Source organism: Limanda limanda, chromosome 4 (assembly GCF_963576545.1).
Source record: "Limanda limanda chromosome 4, fLimLim1.1, whole genome shotgun sequence".
Taxonomy (NCBI): Eukaryota; Metazoa; Chordata; class Actinopteri; order Pleuronectiformes; family Pleuronectidae; genus Limanda; species Limanda limanda.
This window is the reverse complement of record NC_083639.1, coordinates 16,761,289-16,781,382: the sequence shown is the minus strand read 5'-3', so window position 1 is coordinate 16,781,382 and position 20,094 is coordinate 16,761,289. Positions and strand designations below refer to the sequence as shown.

Sequence of the window (20,094 nt, the reverse complement as noted above, 5' to 3'; positions counted from 1 at the left end):
TGCAGCATGCCGAGAAGTAAGAATCAGACAGATGACGAATAACAAGTGTGGGAAAACAACCTTAGATCTAAAAGTCACACACAAACACAAACACAGAGAAAGGGAAGATGATGAGTGAAATCGGTGCTCCACACACTTTAGTTCAGTTCAACCATTTGGACGTGACGGCCCCTCTGTGCCCTTTTCCTGCTGGGGCTATGATGCACTAGATTCAGGACTCGACTCCTGAAGATCAGACTTAACTCAGGACAAGAGTTTAAAATCAAGTCTGAATGTTTGACCTGGTAAAAATAAGGAAATGGTACAGAGTTAATAAGACAGACATGAGTTTAGTGACTGCACCAAAGTAGTAAGCCTTTATAAGTTTAAATTGCGGCCAATAAAGCTTTGGAGGGAAAATAATCAAATTGCACATCATTCGAAGGGTCACTATTCTGATGCTGAAACATCTTGAAACTTGCAGTAAAGATTCAACATGGATCTGGGACCATGAGTTTGATGACGTGCATTAAAAGACCTGGAACTTGACATCGACAGCAACAAACTCAAAAACAGCACATGCAAAAACTGCTGTTTTAGTCAGATTTTCTCAATGAAGCTTCGTTGTACCCACAGGTAAGAAGTCAAATCCCCTGCAAGCAGCAAAGTTGTCTTAAATTGCCTCCCACATCAATGATTTCTAACTTGTTAAATGCTTTTTTAGGCTGCAAGTGTTCCTGCAGATGACTGGGTCTTTTTTATTTGATTTTCTGTGGTACTCCTCTGATTTTCTGCATAGCTGTGGTGATCGTGCCTGATAAACAGATCTTCCATTTGTTACTTTCTGTCACAACAAAAGGGCTGTGGCAGTAGGCCAGCACTGCAAAGCAACTCACTTCCTGCATGCCAGGGGATTCGTCATGGGAAAGCTGTAGCTCTTACAGCTACAGATGCTTTTATAAACTGTGCATATACTCACCTCACATCACCTAAGCATCATCTGACATAGAAAATAACTAATCACAGATTTGTATAAGCAGTTGCTGCACACATAACTTATTTTAAATACCTGTGGCAGAGCATCACTCCTGGAAACGAGCAGAGCTCCCCGGGCCTTAGCTGGAAGGCAGATGTAGATGCAAACCCACAACAGGAGGACTCTCCACACAACAGGCATGCCTGGGAAACAGAAGTGCCTCTTCCCCGGCATGGCTGAGAACAAGTCTGGAAGGAATCTGAGGCATGTGGGGATCAAGTCTTCCAGTAAGAGTTGTACTCCGCCCACACTGTGCAGGAGGAGGGGCCATCCATGTCCAAAGCTCTTGTTTTCAGTATGATTGTGTGAGTAATCATGCGTATTTTCCCATAAATTGCCTGCTTGTGTGTGAATGTTTGTGTAGGTGTAATGCTTAGCCAGGGTTGGGCAAAAATACATCAAAATGTATTTTGATACAAAATACCCCTCGAATAAATGTATCAAAATAAAATACAAAATACTGGTGAAGGAAGAAAAAAGAAAAAGGAAGAACAGTCACAGAATGTCAGTGTAACAACAATTTGATTGATTATGTATTTATACAGTACTGCGCAAAAGTTTTAGGCAGGTGTGAAAAAATGCTGTAAACTAAGAATGCTTTGAAAAATGGAAGTGTTAACAGTTTATTTTCATCAATTAACAAAATGCAAAATGAGCAAACAAAAGAAAAATCTAAATCAAATCAATACTTGGTGTTACTACCCTTTGCCTTCAAACCAGCATCAATTCTTATAGGTATACTTGCACAAAGTCAGGGAATTTGTAGGATTATAGGTGCTAATGATCATCAATTTCACATGTAGGTTGAAACAAGATTGTCCAGACAGACAGCAACCTTACAAGGCTGATTGAACCGAGGCGGGGACGGAGGAGAGGGAGGAACCAGCATCTTTGGACACAGAACGAGGCTGTGAGGAACACATCACACATCAAGAGGGTGAATGCACCACACCAACACAAACACTAAACACAGAAGTAAAAGATTTTTTAGAAAAGAAAGACAAATTACTTATAGAAACATATGTTAAGTATCAATCAGATGCTTATGCTCATATGCCAATGCACACACTCACAGTGCTAGGGAAAGACATTACATTCCTTGTAGATTCAGGAGCAACACATTCCGTCATCAAGAGCAATATGTTTGAAACACCTCCTAAAATGAGTGGACGATTTGTTAGATCTGTGGGCGCTTCAGGAAGCACCGTGGTTGAAAAATTCACTGCTCCCTTAATATGTAGTGATAGCAGCACAGGAAAATTTAAGTGTTCATTTTTGCTATCCTCATGTTGTCCAATTAATTTGATGGGAAGAGACGTAATGTGTCTTATGGGCATTTCTCTAATTTCCACCCCATCAGGAGTAGTAGTGATCCGAACGACTGATCTGGATCCCCCACAGATTTACACATGCATTAAGTATAATGCTGATTCACTGCTATATGCGTATGAATGGAAGCTCTGCTCATCTCAATCAACACTGATCTAGTGGATAAGGCACATTCAGTCACACTAGGAACAGACACCACATATATGTTTCCAGAAGATTTACACTGCATGGCACACATACACGAAGGGAAAGATCCAGGATTTGAGAAAAGATGGTTTCGAGAAAGTTGTTTGAGAGAGAAGTTAACGCTAAGTTGCATGTTCTGGAATGAACATAGATGTGCTGTTTCTGTAATTTTGCCTAACGCAGAATATAAGTTACCCTCTAAGTTCCTTCACAGATATTCAGAGGTTGCTTCCCTTTTTGACGTTCCTGATTCCTATCCACATGTCTCACTGTCGAAGCACAAAAATGATGAATGGCAAGACTTGGGACCGTGGATAAAAACATGTATCAATGCTGACGTTTGGGAAAAAACATCAGATCCTGTGGTTCAGTATAATCCATTTTTGAAAGTGTATAGAAAACGATTTACGTCTGTTGTTCACACATTCAGAACTGTTCAACTGGTACCAGACACACACACAGACACCCAATATGCACATGCATATTTAAATGACACAAACATCATTTCAGAAACACACCCAGCTCTAAAAGATGTCCCTAAGACACTTTGGGCTCAAGGCAATCATGATGTGGGTTTAATTCGAAACATGAAACCTGTAGTCATCAAACCAAAATCTGACTATAGACCACATCAATCTCAATATCCACTAAGACAGGAAGCCATCGATGGTATTACGCCAGTTTTCAACTCTCTATTGAAGGCGGGTGTAATTGTTCCTTGCAAGGATTCACCGGTGCGCACTCCGATTTTTCCGGTCAAGAAAGTTTGCGATGAATTACAACCTGACGATTGGCGATTTGTTCAAGATTTGAAAGCTGTCAATGCTGCAGTACAGCAGCGCGCTCCGTTGGTTCCAAATCCTTATACAATCCTTTCCCAAGTTCCGCCGGATAGTAAATGGTTCTCTGTTGTTGATCTGGCAAATGCATTTTTCAGCGTTCAAATCGATAAAGACAGCCAATACTGGTTTGCATTTGAGTTCAACAGAGAAAGTTACACCTTCACACGCCTATGTCAGGGCTACTGTGAATCACCTACCATTTACAACCAGGCATTAAAAGACAGCTTGAGCTCATTAGAGATCACACCAGGAAGTGCACTGTTACAATACGTTGACGATTTAATGATTTGTGCTCCAACTAAAGAACAGTGTGAAAATGATACTGTGGCTCTCTTAAAACATTTAGATGCAGAAGGCCACAAAGCAAGCCTGAAAAAATTGCAGTTTGTAAAAGAACGAGTTTCATTTTTAGGGCATGTGATCACAGCAGAGGGCAAATCCCTCTCCCCTAAGAGAGCATTAGCAATTCAAAATATTCCAAAACCTGTCACAAAGAAACAAGTGATGTCATTCCTGGGAATGTGCTCTTATTGTAGATCATTTATTCCTAACTATGCTGTCCTCGAGGCGCCCCTTAGCGCAATCGCACACGGGCATTGGACCTGTTAAAAGACAATTGCCCTCAACAACTCTCTGTGATAATGAAATGTTGTCTTATTGTACAAATCTCTCTTCTGCTTTATCTGCCATTCACAAACAGGTTAAAGACGCACTCCCTACCCCGGCGACTGGACCACTTCATAACCTGAAGCCCGGCGAATGGGTGGTAGTGAAAGACCTAAGGCGGAAAAGTTGGCTACACAGACGCTGGACAGGACCGTACCAGATCCTATTAACGACCTACACGGCTGTGAAGGTCGCTGAGAGGACAACGTGGATTCATGCCAGTCACTGCAAGAGAGTCCCAGAACCAGACCATCCACCTGCTGCACCCACACTTAATAATTAAAACAAAGGATCGGTGAAGAGAGGGCAGTGCTGACCAGCACAGCTGTTGGTAATCGTTGCTTCGGAGAATCACATAATACACACACAGCAGAGAAGGCGACGATGAAACACCGACCTCCGTGGCATCACTTCAGTCAGCTGGGTCGGAGTGGCAGTAGAGGAACTGTTCTCTCAATATTGATGACATCAATCCCCCGCTGACTGATAACTCTTGATACGAATTTCGTTTTTGAAACATTCAATCCAATCTCCCATGCCAGTTTGATTTGTTGGGTTCCAAGCATCCTGTTTTCGCACGTATGTCTCCCCCACACTGCACCTTTATATTCCCAGTTTGGTTACTGTTGGGGTTTATGGGGGATGCCAGCTGTGTCCCGATGGTTTGCTCCGCCAGATGACGCGCCAATTAGATTTACAGTGACGATAATGTAAGATGTGTTTCCCCTCCCTGACTGGTTTCCTCCCCAGTACCCTTTAATATCGATGAAGAATGTAATATTGTTGTGTTGTCTGTTTAATCTACTTTTATCAGTGCTTTCTCCCATTTAAAGACGCATACCGTCCACAACAAAGGCAGTTTGTTTTACACTACAGTGATGATGATGATGCATTTTGAAATCCTGGTGAATTGATGTATTTGATGTTTTACTGTAGTTGTAAACTCTCTTATGTTGTCAATAAATGACAAAAAGGAGGGAAATGTAGTAGAAAATTAACTCAGCAAGGTTGAAAAAGTATTTTGTATAAGTGTTTAAAGACTTCTCAAGAGACTTTTATGACTTGTATTTACATACAACAGATTATTGATGACTTGAGCTGTTTTATGGTCGGAACTGTTTATGACGTCAATATAGTAAGACCTTGTGCGACTTAATTACCCATCAAAGGAAGGAGTGTATCTATTCTTATCACCTCAGGGAACACATGTGAATCAGCTGTTATGTTTAGTTTCCTGTCCTTCCCCCACCTATGGGAACCTGTCTGGATTGGCTCAGAGAGACAGCCCTATCCCCTGGTATATAAGATCTGTGTATCTGACTGTTCTGCATCTTCACTCTGAGTTCTTTGGGACTCCCTGTGTTGATCCTTTCTGCAGAAAGCCCCTTATTAAATACACGTAGATAACTTTGTTGTTTTTAGCCTCTTGTATCTCCAGATTTCCATCACAATGGTCATTAACTGAAACAGAAACAGCTGTGTAGGAGGCTTCAAACTGGGTGAGGAACAAACTCTGCTTCCAATGTGAGGTTGTGAAAGACAGTTTGGTGTCACAGGTCATACACTACGGCAAGACTGAGCACAGCAACAAGACACAAGGTAGTTATAGAGCTTCAGCAAGGTCTATCCCAGACTAAGAGCTCAAAGCAGACTGGGGTTTCCAGATGTGCTGTTCAAGCTCTTTTGAAGAAGCACAAAGAAACGGGCAACGTTGAGGTTCATGGACGCAGTGGTCGGCCAAGGAAACTTAGTGCAGCAGATGAAAAATACATCAAGCTTATTTCCTTTCGAAATCGGAAGATGTCAAGCAGTGGTATGAGCTCAGAACTGGCAGAGACCAGTGGGAACCATGTACACCCATCTACTGTCCGGAGAAGACTGATCAGAAGTGGTCTTCATGGAAGAGTTGCAGCCAAAAAGCCTCCGACATGGAAACAAGGCCAAGCGACTCAACTATGCACGAAAACGTAGGAACTGGGGTGCAGACAAATGGCAGCAGGTGCTCTGGACTGATGAGTGAAAAGTTGAAGTTGACTCCAGATCAAAAGAGTTGACGTATCAACACTGAAAGAAACTAAATATGTTAAAATAAAACTGATCTTCTTTCTCGTTATCTCTCAACAAAGTTACGTTTCATTGCTGTTTATTTGTTTGTGGGCAGGACTTTGTAATAAATAGGGAGGGTATATCATATACAATGATTCAGGAGCTATTGTGACACGTTTTACCACGGCCTGGTTAATTGAGGAAATGTTGGTGTCAGAGGACTCTAAACCCAGCTCACTGTAAAGTATTAAAAAGAAACCTGCTGCCTCAAATGACAGCCTTGTGCTCTGGAGTGATGAGTCAAAAGTTGAAATATTTGGCTGTAGAAGAAGGCAGTTTACTCGCCGAAGGGCTGGAGAACGCTACAATAATGAGTGTCTGCAGCCAACAGTGAAGCATGGTGGAGGTTCCTTGTAACTTTGGGGCTGCATTTCTGCAAATGGAGTTGGAGATTTGGTCAGGATTAATGGTATCCTCAATGCTGAGAAATACAGGCAGATACTTATCCATCATGCAATGCCATCAGGGAGGCGTATGATTGGCACCAAATTTATTCTGCAGCAGGACAACGACCCCAAACATACAGCCAATGTCATTAAGAACTATCTTCAGCGTAAAGAAGAAAAAGAAGTCCTGGAAGTGATGGTATGGTCCCAACAGAGCCCTGATCTCAACATCATCAAGTCTGTCTGGGATTACATGAAGAGACAGAAGGATTTGAGGAAGCCTACATCCACAGAACATCTGTGGTTAGTTCTCCAAGATGTTTGGAACAACCTACCAGCCGAGTTCCTTCAAAAACTGTGTGCAAGTCTACCTAGACGAATTGATGCTGTTTTGAAGGCAAAGGGTGGTCACACCAAATATTGATTTGATTTAGATTTCTCTTCTGTTCATTCACTGCATTTTGTTAATTGATGCATACTCGTGAACAGTAATTTGAATATTTTAAATACAAAATTACTCCACTCTAAAATATTTTGTTACAAATTACGTTCGATTTTTTATCGGCCCTATCAAATACAAATTACAAAATACTCAAAGTAATTGAAATACGTATTTCAAATACAAGTAATAGAAATACTGCCCATCTCTGTGCTTAGCCAGTCCTAACTTGCCCATACGTGTGTAGTCATGTATTTACTTCATGGAAAGTTACATAGACAGCAGGGTTTTCATCCAACATTTATTGTGGTTAGGTGGGAACAGTTCCTGTAGCTGAACAATAATCAAAGACATTTGCCACAATTAGGATTTTCTCTTTTTGCCTGTTTAACCATGAATAAAAATGTCACCAATTTGTTGCCATAGAGATAACATTTATTAGGTGCCATGTTTTTAAGTAGACTTTACATGAACTGTAATAAACACTTCACAAAAGTGCATAAAAACTGTTTGGATCCCAAGACTTTAAAACAGCTTTTAAAAGTTTAACTAATACAAATTTAGCTTTAGTCTATCTTTAAGAACAGTGTATTCCATGTCTTCCACGACAAATGAGCCTGTCTCCCAGTGCTTGCCACTGTTTTGGGATTCTTTTACTTCCCATTCTTATATTTGCAGAAGATCAAACTCATAACACCTGTTTGTCCATGAGTATATGACTCTGGAAGTACTGCTATTTTAATAACGTTTTTTATCACTGTGATGGGTTCTTTGTTTGACACTGATGTAACCTGCGTTTAAGCGGTTTTGAAAAGTCCTGACACAATGTAATCTGCTGCATCTCCGTCGATGAGGCCTGTTCCGTTACTGTGAATGAACCAGCAGGGAACATTTTCTCCGTCCTTCAGATTCCTCCTGAAGTCTCTCTGCCAGCCTCTGTGGACCAAGAGAGAAACGTCATGTAGACCAAGCGATGTTTATTCATTTTTGGACACACTTTGCATTCAAACTCTTCCACGGAAGGTGGGACACTTATCTGAGACATGTACCTGGTCACATTGAGTTCATGTCCCTTCACAAACATGGTTGCGTCTGGTTTCTCTGGGACTTCTCCTGGACGCAGGTCAGTCACCTCATATTCAATCCTGTGATAGAACTGACCTGGAGGACAAGCCGACATTTACAGGTAATATTTTTCAATAATAATTTCAATAATGTTATTCCTTTTTTCTGCTATAAGGAGACACCGCTTTAAATTTTGTAAATACTAAGTGTGCTATAAACCTTAAACTATGCAGCCTAGTTCTAAGTAAGGCCTCATCTATTCTACGATTTCGCTTGAAAAAAAATGATCCCTGTCCTAACAAGCATTTTGGATACGTATCAGTTTTAATCCCTGTCCATACTAGCGGGCCTGAAAACGCATATCACATTACCACTCACATACACTGGGCATGCGCGTGCCAATGTTAACAGGAATTGTAGCTGATTACTCGAATAACGGCTTGTCCAGTTGTTTTCTTCTGGAAGGGGATCATGTGACCTGTGCCTGACGAATCAGCGAAGGCTACATCATGATTGAAAAGACCAAGACAGCAAGCAGAGTTGATGCATTTTGAATGAAAGCGTATAGCATTATGGATGTAGCATATGAGCGTCACGTTGTACCTAGCAGGCCGTGAACAGCAGGGGAGAGGAGATGGCTGTCCAGGGTGTAGAAACCCAAGTAGTCCTGATGGTACGGATGCTTCTCCCACACTTTGTGCAGCAGGATCACAAACTTCACTGAATCTTTTAGAGTTACGGTTAGGCTGCGATCCTTCGTGACAAGAAGATCCACGCTGGAGGAGAAAGAAGAAGAGTTCATCCTGGGCCTGGACTTCATGTTACATATTACTCATGTAGAGCGATGGGTCTTTGAGAGACGGAGAAGCATGCAATGGTGCAGCCACTCACTTGGGTCCTTTGAGAGAGCCTGTATCAGACCACAGCAGCTTCACCCATTTGCCATCCTGGAACACTGAGATCTCATGAGTGCTGACCTCCAGCCTCACCCCCAGAGTGCGGTGGATGATGCCAAACCGCCAGAAATAGGTGCGGATTTTACCATCGAGGGGGATTTTCTTGTCCCCAATTGTCTGGCCATTGACCAAAATACCTGAGGAATCAATTCAGTCACTTACTACAGCATATGAATGAATGAGAAAAAATTAACATTGTATTTATTACTGGTCTTGGGCTGACCTGACTCTGGATCTCTAACCAGTGTGAAAATGGTTCCTGGATTGTCGTTGATGTTAAAGCACAGAGCGTCGTCTCTGTCTGGCAGCTCTATCATGAAATGAGGATCTCCATCCACTGCAAGTGACACCAGAGCACAATGACAGTAATGAATATGATTTAATTAATATAATATAGAGGATGGGTTTAATATATAATATTTATAGTGATGATGTCAAACAGCCACGCTGTGAGGCAGGACAGCAGGTACAGCTGTGCTTTGATATAATTGCTAATAACAGCAGCAGGCTATGCTCACAATAGCAATGCTAAAAAGTTGACCTTTATCATTTAATGTTCACCATTACAGGATAAAGTCCATCGGATTCATTGCCTGAGGGCCGTGAAAATCTATAAAATAATATGTGTCAGTACATAGGTGAAGATAGTGACTTGCCTGTGGCACTAATTGAAAAGTCAGAGGATCCAAAAGTCCTCAATTACATGAAGGACTGACAGAACAACTGACTGATAGCCATCCAGGTTGATGAAAATGACCAAAATACCAAACCTGTAACCCATTGCTTACCAAAATATGTAGGTGAAGGTTGATAGTTCGCAACCGGATGTGCTAGACACAGGAATAATGAAGAAAAAAGCTAATTAATAAAAGGAAATTACTTGAACATATAAATCTTTTTTATGCTACAGGACAAACAACATTACTGTCTTACCCATTCTGCTGGGGTGAACTCTTTGCGCTGAGAAAAAAAAGAACAAATTAATACCTTCTACAGTTCAGGTTGACCAAAATATGTAGGTGAAGAATAAGTGTTAAAAGTTAAAAGTGTTAAAAAGGGTTACAAATTGATGTGCTAGATACAGGAAGAATAAAGAATAAAACAAATTAATAAAGTGGAATTACTTAAACATATACATCTTTTTTTGAGCTACAGGACAAAAAACATTACTGTCTTACCCATGTCAAACTGTTGTCTTTGCGCTGTCAAGACAAACACAAATTAATACCTTCTACAGTTCAAGCTTACCAAAATATGTAGGTGAAGAATAACTGTTCAAAACCAGGGGTTACAAATTATTGTCCTCGATCCAGGAATAATAAAGACAAAAGCAAATTAATAAAGTGACCTTACTTAAACACATACATCTTTTTTTATGCTACAGGACAAAAAAACATTACTGTCTTACCCATTCTGTCAGCCTGTTGTCTTTGCTCTGTCAAAAAAAGAACAAATTAACACCTTCTACAGTTCAAGCTGAAGCACTACACCCTCTACTGGTTAGTTAACTGAATAGAATGTTACAAGAAATATGAATTCACTGGCCAGTCACGCCTGTGAACGCTGTACATTTTGGTCTGCATCACTCTTTAAAGCCTTTCTCTTTCCCTTTACCCTCAGTCAGCTTGTCGGCAATAAGAGGGCTTTCAGTTCCGTCCTCGGTTTCAGGTTTGGTGACCACCATGGAAGTGAGAGGGGTGACAAAGCTGTATTGCAGAGACATTTCCAACGCCCTTGCTGTAGCATTGACTTTCTCGTCTGGTGTTCCACTCTTGCTGCAGGATGAAAAAAGATATTGAAGCTGCAACAAATGACACCTGAATTTAGAAAAGGATGCTAGAATCTACAAATGCATATTACAAGCTTATTTAAGTGCTTACAGACAATAGCCAAAGAGTATCATTTTCATCTGCCTTTATTCCACAAATGTCTGTCTGTCTGTATGTGGACTGCATATCTCAAGAACCATTCATCTACTTCACCCTTGGCATATGTATTGCAAATTGTCAGAGGAAGTGCAGTGCAGACTTTGTAGTGATTTGGTGCTGCTTTACATTCATCATTAATAAAAATGTATTTAACAAACAGGCAAGCAGCTCTCTGTAACAGTCAGTGGGAACAGGGCGGTTGGGCTTTAGTCTGGACGGAGTTGAATGTGTTTTTCTTCTAGTCATTGAATAAACTACAGCAGAGCCACTTTCAGCCTGAGGCCAATACTCTCTGTCTCCAGATCATTTAGATAAATTGATTATTATCATTTCACCATATAAGGGATACACAGTGGTTGATCTCTATCAAGGCAGCAACATTTATAGAATTATTTCCTCTTCAGCAATTTGTCTTTAAAGTAAAGTACAATGTTTTGTTGCTGTAACGCTTTGTGGAATTACAGAGGTTTTATTTTGAAAAGGTTTTGAGTCTGAATACAAAATCCAGCAACCAAACAATACAAAGGGACAGTATATTAAATAACTTTTGCTGGTCTGGAGAATAACCACAGAACAAACAAACAGCCTATTCCAAACAGAAATGTTGATAACAGGCACTGCACTAGTTAGACGAATGGAAATGATTTTCAAGCTAAAGCAACTCAGATTAACCTAAAGGACTCAAACAAACCTCTTGTCCAGTAATTGCTGGATGGTCAGATAGGCCCACAGGCGCTCTGTGAAGTCCCCAAAGATGTACTCCTCATCTGGGTACACAACATTCCAGTTCAGAGCACTGGCCTTGCCCTGCACTTCGTACTTTTCCTCAGGCTACAGGGGAGAGAAAACAGGAAGAAATGCAAGCAATTTGAGAAATAATCGACAAGTTTTATCTCCATGTTAGCATTGTCTCCAAATTTCAGCCATTTCCCTCTTCTCACCCCCTCGCCGAACACCTCCACCATAAAGTTGTCCAGGTCGTTGTCTGTCAGCTGACCAGCCACCACAATCTCCGAGCCATTAAAAAGCTGGCTGAAGTGGTTGGTTGTCAAAAAATTGACTGCATTGTCGGGATAACGCACATCCACCTCCAAGAGCAGAGGGCTGGAAACGTCCTCGTAGAAACCCTGAAATTGTTGCATTAACACATTGTTTAAAATGTATTTGTACAAAATGTGCTAATTAAAGGGCTGTTTATTTTAATCTGCCAAGGAGCTTATGTATTTGCCACCGTTTGATTGTTAATTTGTTTGTTTGTTTTTTCATTAGCAAGATTAAAGAAAAACTACAGAATAAATGTAATAAATGTTATAATAAATGAATCTTGATGGAGGGATGGGACATGAAAGAAATAAGCCATTATACTTTTGCTATGGATCACGTCCGTTGGGGATAATCCAGGATTTTTCAAGCATATTTTGGGGATTTTTAATGTGGTTTGTAAACTGTATAATTTATATATATATATAAATACAAGCATACACAATCTGTTTAAACAGTATTCTATTAGATTTTTTATTTGTGTTATTTTGAGCTCTATCTTATTCTAATGTACTGTTATTTAAATCAGTTTTATTCAAACTTTACATTTGTCTTTTTCTTACTTTAAACCGTACTTTATATTTGGTTTATAACATTGCTCTTACTGTTGAGCTGAGCTCTCTTCTTGACCACAAATTGTACCGTCGACCTTGTGTTAACTTACATATAACAGTAAAACCTAAACTTTGTCTCATAAGGGGGTTGTTTTTTTTCTGCTGCTCTACAGTAACAAATAGGGAAACAAACCTGAGACAAACATCAATGTGTACCTGAGGTAATGTTGAGTCGGTTACTAATCAGAAGCAGTGTATTTGTATCTTCAATATTTTGAGGACTGTGTCGAAACGATCATTTCGGTCATTTGGAATTCAAGGGGACAGCCATTCCAGTTTAAATTATAAATTATAAAAAACTATTGGCTCAGAATTGTACTCATAGTTTAATTCTCCACCTGAAGTTGAACGGCTGCATCTGAAGCTTCATATATTCTGCGGGCCAGTCCTTTGTTTTGTTTGCCCATCACGTCCAGGAAGGAGTAGTCCACATCATCGCCAAACCCGAGACAGAACAGAGACATGTTTCCTCCGATGGCAGAATGCATATTCTCCTGGATCCTCTGGAGGTTAGTCTCTCCTTCAAAGCAAGAGATACAACATCCACAGTTTCAATGCTAAACCCAAAGTACATTGATCAAATACATCCAACAGGATTTGCAGACTCAACATGCTCACCAGAATTTGGCATTCCATCAGTCATTAAAATAATCATATCACTACTCCTTTCAGGGAGCTTCTTCTCCTCCCTGTCTTTGAGCAGCATTGTCACACCTCTCAACACTGCGTCATTGATATTGGTCGCTAGAATGAAAACTCAAACAGTCACGTGTCTCGTATCAGGATAAATTTCTGACATTAAAGAAATAAAGAAGATTAGGTCAAATTTGGATAAAAGTGCCACTTGTTATTCTCTCAACCTCCATTGTCTTCCATGTGCCTCACGTAGCTCCTGGCCTCATCCACATTTTCCTTGGTAGCTTTGCTAAGTGAGGGCCTCCAGGGAGTTATACTGTGGTCAAACAGGATCAGGGCAAAGTGGTCCTCCTCGTGGAGGTCTTTGAGGATTTCAAGCATTGCCTGTCGTGTCTACAAAGGAGTACAAGGTCAGAGGTCACAGTGTGTGCATGTGCACGTCAATACATCAGAACTAAATCAACATATCAAATTCAAAGGCCTCTCACTTGTTCCATCTTTCTCCCACTCATCGATCCGCTCCTGTCGATCACAAACACCACATTCTTTGGGATTCTTGGCAGGTCAGGTGGAGCGAAGAAGTGCACAAAGTATCCATTCACAATCTGAAGGGAAGATGATCATGATTTACTTGAAGGAATGAAACAAGCTTATCACAGATTCATCAATATTTTTTGAATTTGTGCAGCAGATACTGAGTTTAGTGACAGCTGACCTGAATGTCGCCAAAGCCCTCTGCTCGGTTTACGTCATATTTGATGACAAAATCTCCATCAATGAGTGTTCCATCACAACCTGGACACTTTCTCTGCTGCTCCACAGTTGGTGAGAACGAGATGCGTGCCTGATACAGGGTATAAACACATTGAGCTTTGGCCAGAAATGCTGGTGCATGTGAAGCCAAGGAAGTGAAACCTGAATTGTTTTTAATTCTGAAGGGTTACTGTGCCACGCACCTTTTTGTCTGTGACCGTTTTGTCCACCAGGGGGAGCAGGTCATTAGAAAGGAAGGTTGCATGGGCATCAACAAACGTAATGCCCTGAGGCTCAAAGATATTTGTCACAATCTGTTTCCGCACACAAACAGACACAAACATTATTTGTGAGGACAAACTTTCATTCAGGATCAATTAAATCACCATGAGGTAGAATATTATCATGAGCATAGTTGCACCTGAAACTCCTGGACAAGGGTTTTGGGTTTAACTCGAGTTAAGATCTCATACTGGCCCATTTTCCTCTGAAGGAGCTCCTCGTAGGCCAGAATGAAGGTCACGCTACTATTGGCTGCGATGTTGACAGACACTGAGAACTTCTCCATCTTTCTCCCAGAGGCCCTGAAATAAAACACAGACATAAGTGATAGCTGCAGATGTGCAGACAGTGTTTGGAGGGCTGGGTTTATGTATTTCTTCATCTCCAGAGACTCACTTGACCAGTCCAGCAGTCTGTCCAGAGGAAACAGCCTTCTCATACTGTTTCTTGGCTTTCTCTTTCTCCTTCACATCCCCGACATACACCTGACCTTCAATCTCCCTATTAAAGAGACAGAGAGATGGAGAGCTTGCATGATGCAACTTCAGAAAAGTAAATAAACTGTTTCATTTTAGTTAAAATCAGCTTTAGAGCACAATTTTAAAAGTTAGCAGGAAGAATGATTGTGTCATTAACAGAATATGGTAACATGCTGGATTGCAGAGAGAGTTGTCATGAGAGTGGGAAAGTACTGACATGCTGAAGTTGGTGATGAAGGCGGTCTTGGGCAGGTCCACCTCAAAGAAGATTTCCTGCGAGGAGTTTGCTTGGTTCCGAGCCTTGGAGGTCATGACGGTGTGGGCGAAACGAGACGTCACCGTGCACTCCACGGTGACACTGTACACCTCCACCTGAGACTGAAAGGAAGGATGAGTTGGAAAGACAGAAACTCTCATGATGAGACAGAGATTGACCAGTGACTGGTGCTGATCTTTGTCGTGTCAACAACATCCATAGAATCACGTTCTCTTGAGCAATTTGTCTTCAAACGAAAAAGAACAATGTTTGTTTGGTTGCTGCAATGTTGAGCTGAAATACGAAACTTTTATTTTGAAAAGTTTTGAGCTTGGGTCGGAAGAAGGTGTCTGTTGTTTAACAGACCTCTCAAATAACTGAAATGCAACACACAGATAAGCCGGGTTGGATGAACACAAAGTTTTCTAACTTCACTCTGCATCTTAGAATGTTTATAAAAAGCTGTGCACACAACATCCAGCCCATACCAGACAAGCTTGTTTAATACGGGCTCTGCACAGGCTTTCTCTTCTTTTTTCTGTGAATTAATGTGACATCTGATATTTTCACTTTAATAATCAATTGAAACTGTGTTTTCCCTTCTTGATTCACAGCAGGGTCCAGCCCATGGTGAGATGCCCTGACTGTTGCCAAAATGAATTCTAAGCACTGGAAAAAGTATCTTAAAAGACAGAAGACATGATGTCACTAGTTCCACCTTGGGAGTGTTCTGATGAGGCTGCTCAGCAGGGTTAATATGGATATGTGGAAAAAAAAAGTCAGGTCAGTTATATCCAGTTCATTTTTTATCCAATCACTTTTTGAACATACCTGCATCCTGTGTGAATTCTCATTGCTTTCTTCTGGACGTTGCTCTACCTGCCTGTTACACTACAGCCTTTATTTCCTCTGATTCTCCAAACTCTTTTCTATACGCATTTAATTATGGATCTATCAGCAATTCCACACATGCTATTCAAGCAAATAGCCTTTTTAGTAGAAGGTTCTGTTATTAATTGTATTTCCATTTTTCTTCTCCTTCTTATTGTGTGTATCTGCAGATCTGGCAGGTAAGATGATGCCCACATCATTAAAGAAAACTTTTATTTTATTACCGTGGCTTCATTTGTACTTCTTTTCTGTAAAGGAAAAGAAAAGAAAAGGAAATTATATTATTTTTTAGATTTGAAAAATCCAATTTAAGACTGTACAAAACCATCAATTTCAACTGAGACTGCTTTATGCTCCTTTACAACATGTAAAAAAAGTTAATTTATGATACATTTTAATGCAATTATGATTCAGTACCCTACACTTTTAAATATTAAATATTGTTTGTTAAGGGACAAAACTTTGATAAATATGAACATGATGTGTGAGTGACTCTAACAAGTACCTGCATTGATCTGGCAGCTCCTCTCGTCTCCTGAAATACAAATAAAGCGCCATGATTGGACAAAAAACACACTGTGTTAAAAACATGTGTATCACATGTATAAATAAGGAGGAGAGAAAAAGTGGATTTAAAACGATCATGAATCTAAACAGGATCAAAAATACAAACTTTGGAAAGAACAAAGTTTGGGTCAAAATATTTGAGAGGAAATCGGACGTGCTTCACTCAGGGGCTAAACTGATAAAATCATACAAAAAAGCGATTTCAATTTAAAATCATGGTACAAAAAGCTGTGTGTGTGTGTGTGTCTGTATGTGTGTGTGAGGTCACCTGTGTCGCATCAGGGTACCCAGAGATGACCAGAGCCCCCTGGGTCAGGCTGGGCGGCCCGAGGCAGACGAGGCCCCACAACAGCAGCAGTCGAACACCCAACAGTCCAGACATGACCAAACTGAACACTGAACACAGGCTGACTTCACTGCTGAGGAAACTGCTCTCTGTCCAGGGGGAGGGACGTCGTGTGTGTGTGTGTGTTTGTCTGTGTGTCTGTGTGTGTGTGTGTGTGTGTGTGTTGCCCTGCAGTATTGACAAACAGAAACAGACCTGAGTTCAGTGGTCAGAAGGCCCTGAGTTAGAAATGCTTATGCTTGTAAAGTTGTGAAAGAAATGTCTGTGCTCAATCTGCAATGTGTATGACTGTTGGTAGAACTGACACCAAACTAACATATAATGACATCAGCCTCAACTTAAATAACATTTTCAATGTCTAATTGGATATGAGGTCAATATGTGTATTTACAGTCTGTCTTGTAAAGCATTTGTTCCGTCAGTTACTGTGATGTTCGGTTTGCATGTATCAGAATATCTTTTGGAGTTATTTAGGTGAATTTTACATGAGTGCATGTATGTTTCTGAATAAAACACTTGATTTGTTCATTCATTAACCACTATCAGTCGGGTTTGTTTAATCTGGCGTTCGGTCAATGAGTTCTTCCTCTTCCTTTCACTCTTTCACTCAACGTCTTGTGCTGCTCCACTCTATGCGTGTGTGTTTACATCATTTCCCACGTGGGAGCGAACACTGGGCAGCTGTCTGAAACCAGAAAGACTCTCTTGTATGTTTTTTTTAAATGCAACTACTGAAAAAAGTAAAGATTAGATTTGACCAGGGCCGGTTCTAGGCAGGGGCAAGAGGGGGCCTGGCCCCCCTCAAATAAATGTTGTGCCCCCTCAAACTAAATCCCAATTTATAATAATAATAATATAATAAAGCACAATGCCCCCTCAAGATTTGTGGCTGCCCCCTCATACATGCCTGTCTAGACCCGGCCCTGGATTTGACTAGCAGGTACATAGAATTACCATAAACAAATAATGATAATAAAAAACAATATTTCAATATGAGGGGAAATTATTTATTCAGGAAATGGTCATGCAAAAACAGCACAAATAGGTATATACTTTTATTAAAAGCTAAGTCTCTATTGATAAATAAATGATACAATCCATTTATAGCTCATGACCCACATTAACAAAATATTTACAGAGTCTGATGCACTGTTCAAACTACAAAGTACAATAACTGCTTACATAGCAGTACAGTCAACACACTCCACAGCACTAAGCAACCATCTCTGAACCATAACTGCTACTAAAATATGACAAACCCCTCTGTTTGTAATCCATATCATCAAACACTTAAAGAGTGCAGTGTATGTCTCTCTCTCTCTCTCTCTCTCTCTCTCTCTCTCTCTCTCTCTCTCTCTCTCTCTCTCTCTCTCTCTCTCTCTCTCTCTCTCTCTCTCTCTCTCTATTTGCTGAACACACTGGCTCCTGGAGCTTTGGCAGCAGTCGGCCTTTGCAGGGCCGTCTCCGTCCCCGACCCCACTCCGCTGAATACAGACGGAGCCACTTTGCCCATACGCTCTGCACATGGAAAGAGACACAGACACGTGTGCAACACTTTAAAAACAGTAACTCTGGAGATGTTAGACGACACAAATATCTGCGATAGTAATATTATTTTACACTTTCACTGAGTTGCACTTTTTAACAAAGATCAGTCCTGATCATAATGATCAAATATCAATTCATTTGCAGGATTTAAAGGTTCAGTGTTTAGAATTCAGGTGGAAGGGATTTATTGGCAGAAATTGAATATACAATAATCCTGGTGATGTTTTCACTGGTGTGTTTCACCTACATTGTACTAATTGTGGTTTTATTTACCCTAGAATGGCCATGTTTTTTACAGTAGCTCAGACTGGACAAACTAAACACCTTTTGAGTTTTTATGACAACTGAAGGTTTCCACAGGTTCTCTTTCATGTTTGGAAGGTTAGGGTGAGGTGACCGCTAGATGTACGTAAATTCTACACACTGAACCTTTATGCTCTATAAATACCAGCTTGTAACTATGATGTAACGATTTTAAAATGAATAATTTTTCCAATCATTGAATGCATAATTCTTTGCATTGTGAGGTAACAGGAGAAGAGAGTAAATAACCTATCATCTCTGTCATAGTTGGACAAATACAATGAATTATTTCTGTTCTCATGGTTATTTCATCAAATTTTGCTATGTTACTGAGTTTGGAATTTCAAATGGCAGGCCTGTATTGCAGGAACAAAGTTGAAATTCTAGAATTTCATAAAAAGCACATACCCTTGTAGACCCGGCCCTGGATTTGACTAGCAGGTACATTGCATATAGGTGAATGTGTTACACTGGGCTAATTAAATAACTTGACTACAAGGCGCCTTTGACAGTAAATGTGTCCTTTATCCCTCACACCATATTCCAGATGACCATTTATGACAAATGTAGATTTAACCTTAACAAACAGATTTTGTCTGTACTATGAACCATGTGAACAAACACAGTGGACATGCACTCTGCACATCTGGTGAGTCATTGTCAACAGTAGATTGAAGAGTACGGGAATCAAAGTTGTGCAATTTTCCACTGAATTCTTTGACTTGATATCCAACCTTCTGGGTCTGAACCATGGGTGTCGGGATTTTGTGTTTGCAGTTTGTAGTGATGACAGAGCAGAACATGCCACCTGTGCTTTTGTTTGTGCTTGATTTTTGTATCGGTTGAATTATTGCAATTATCTCAGACAGGCCAGGGTTAATCCACGGTGTTCACAAAGCAAACACGTGCTTTATGGCTTTAGTTGTCTGGTTGTTTTGTATTTATTGAATAGTGATATGTGTCATGAAGTGTCAAAATTCCTTAAAAGTGTATTTTATAATGATGAGGACTTAAAAGGCCCATATTTGACACATTTCTGGGATTTAATTTGAGGTATTGGTACCCATAAGATGATATATCAGTGGTTTAAAGTCTAAAATAATTGCTGCAATGAGTATTTTCATGTCCTGTCTCTGGAGCTGCAGTCAGAACAGGCTGTTTTCGCCTGCCTCTTGTGCCCCTCCTCTGATTGGCTGACTACACTTTCAGACACATTGACGATGTCTCTGGTAAACACAGCTGAAAGTCACGTGGTTATGTTTGGATACAGCTGACCAGCAAGTGCATAGTCAGTAAGGTACACTGTCCTCATGTTTGTTCAGGTTTTAGCAGGACAGCTAGCAAATGTAGGTGTAACGTCCCGAGTTACAGTTTCACAACATAGTTTCAGTATGGAGTAACGTAGACTTAGTGAGCTCATGTCAGAAGAAATAAAGCATAACCGCTATTCTCAAACATAC

The 20,094-nt window shown here is 40.5% G+C and overlaps 1 protein-coding gene and 1 long non-coding RNA gene across 3 annotated transcripts; one reads left to right on the top strand and one right to left on the bottom strand.

Annotated features, from left to right (window-relative positions):
* The first annotated feature begins 470 nt into the window (after window positions 1-470).
* Window positions 471-1,938, top strand: LOC133000238 (uncharacterized). Its single transcript, XR_009678179.1, has 3 exons — window positions 471-615; window positions 1,058-1,320; window positions 1,819-1,938. It is a non-coding gene; the product is annotated as an uncharacterized LOC133000238 (long non-coding RNA).
* A 5,318-nt stretch (window positions 1,939-7,256) lies between these two features.
* Window positions 7,257-16,842, bottom strand: LOC133000237 (inter-alpha-trypsin inhibitor heavy chain H3-like). Of its 2 annotated transcripts, XM_061070112.1 has the most exons (24): window positions 16,706-16,842; window positions 16,376-16,405; window positions 16,095-16,118; window positions 14,941-15,101; window positions 14,641-14,745; window positions 14,384-14,546; window positions 14,166-14,276; window positions 13,925-14,053; window positions 13,698-13,814; window positions 13,434-13,602; window positions 13,192-13,317; window positions 12,912-13,093; window positions 11,860-12,045; window positions 11,610-11,749; window positions 10,605-10,765; window positions 10,399-10,425; window positions 10,169-10,192; window positions 9,924-9,950; window positions 9,779-9,820; window positions 9,214-9,327; window positions 8,926-9,127; window positions 8,638-8,810; window positions 8,019-8,130; window positions 7,257-7,905 (listed from the first exon to the last, which is right to left on the bottom strand). In XM_061070112.1, the coding sequence occupies exons 1-24, from the start codon at window positions 16,817-16,819 to the stop codon at window positions 7,767-7,769; spliced, it is 2,778 nt and encodes a 925-aa protein (XP_060926095.1). In that variant the 5' UTR covers window positions 16,820-16,842; the 3' UTR covers window positions 7,257-7,766. The 2 variants fall into 2 exon arrangements, with proteins under 2 accessions (XP_060926095.1, XP_060926096.1); XM_061070113.1 differs by lacking the exon at window positions 10,169-10,192.
* Between the last annotated feature and the right edge of the window lie 3,252 nt (window positions 16,843-20,094).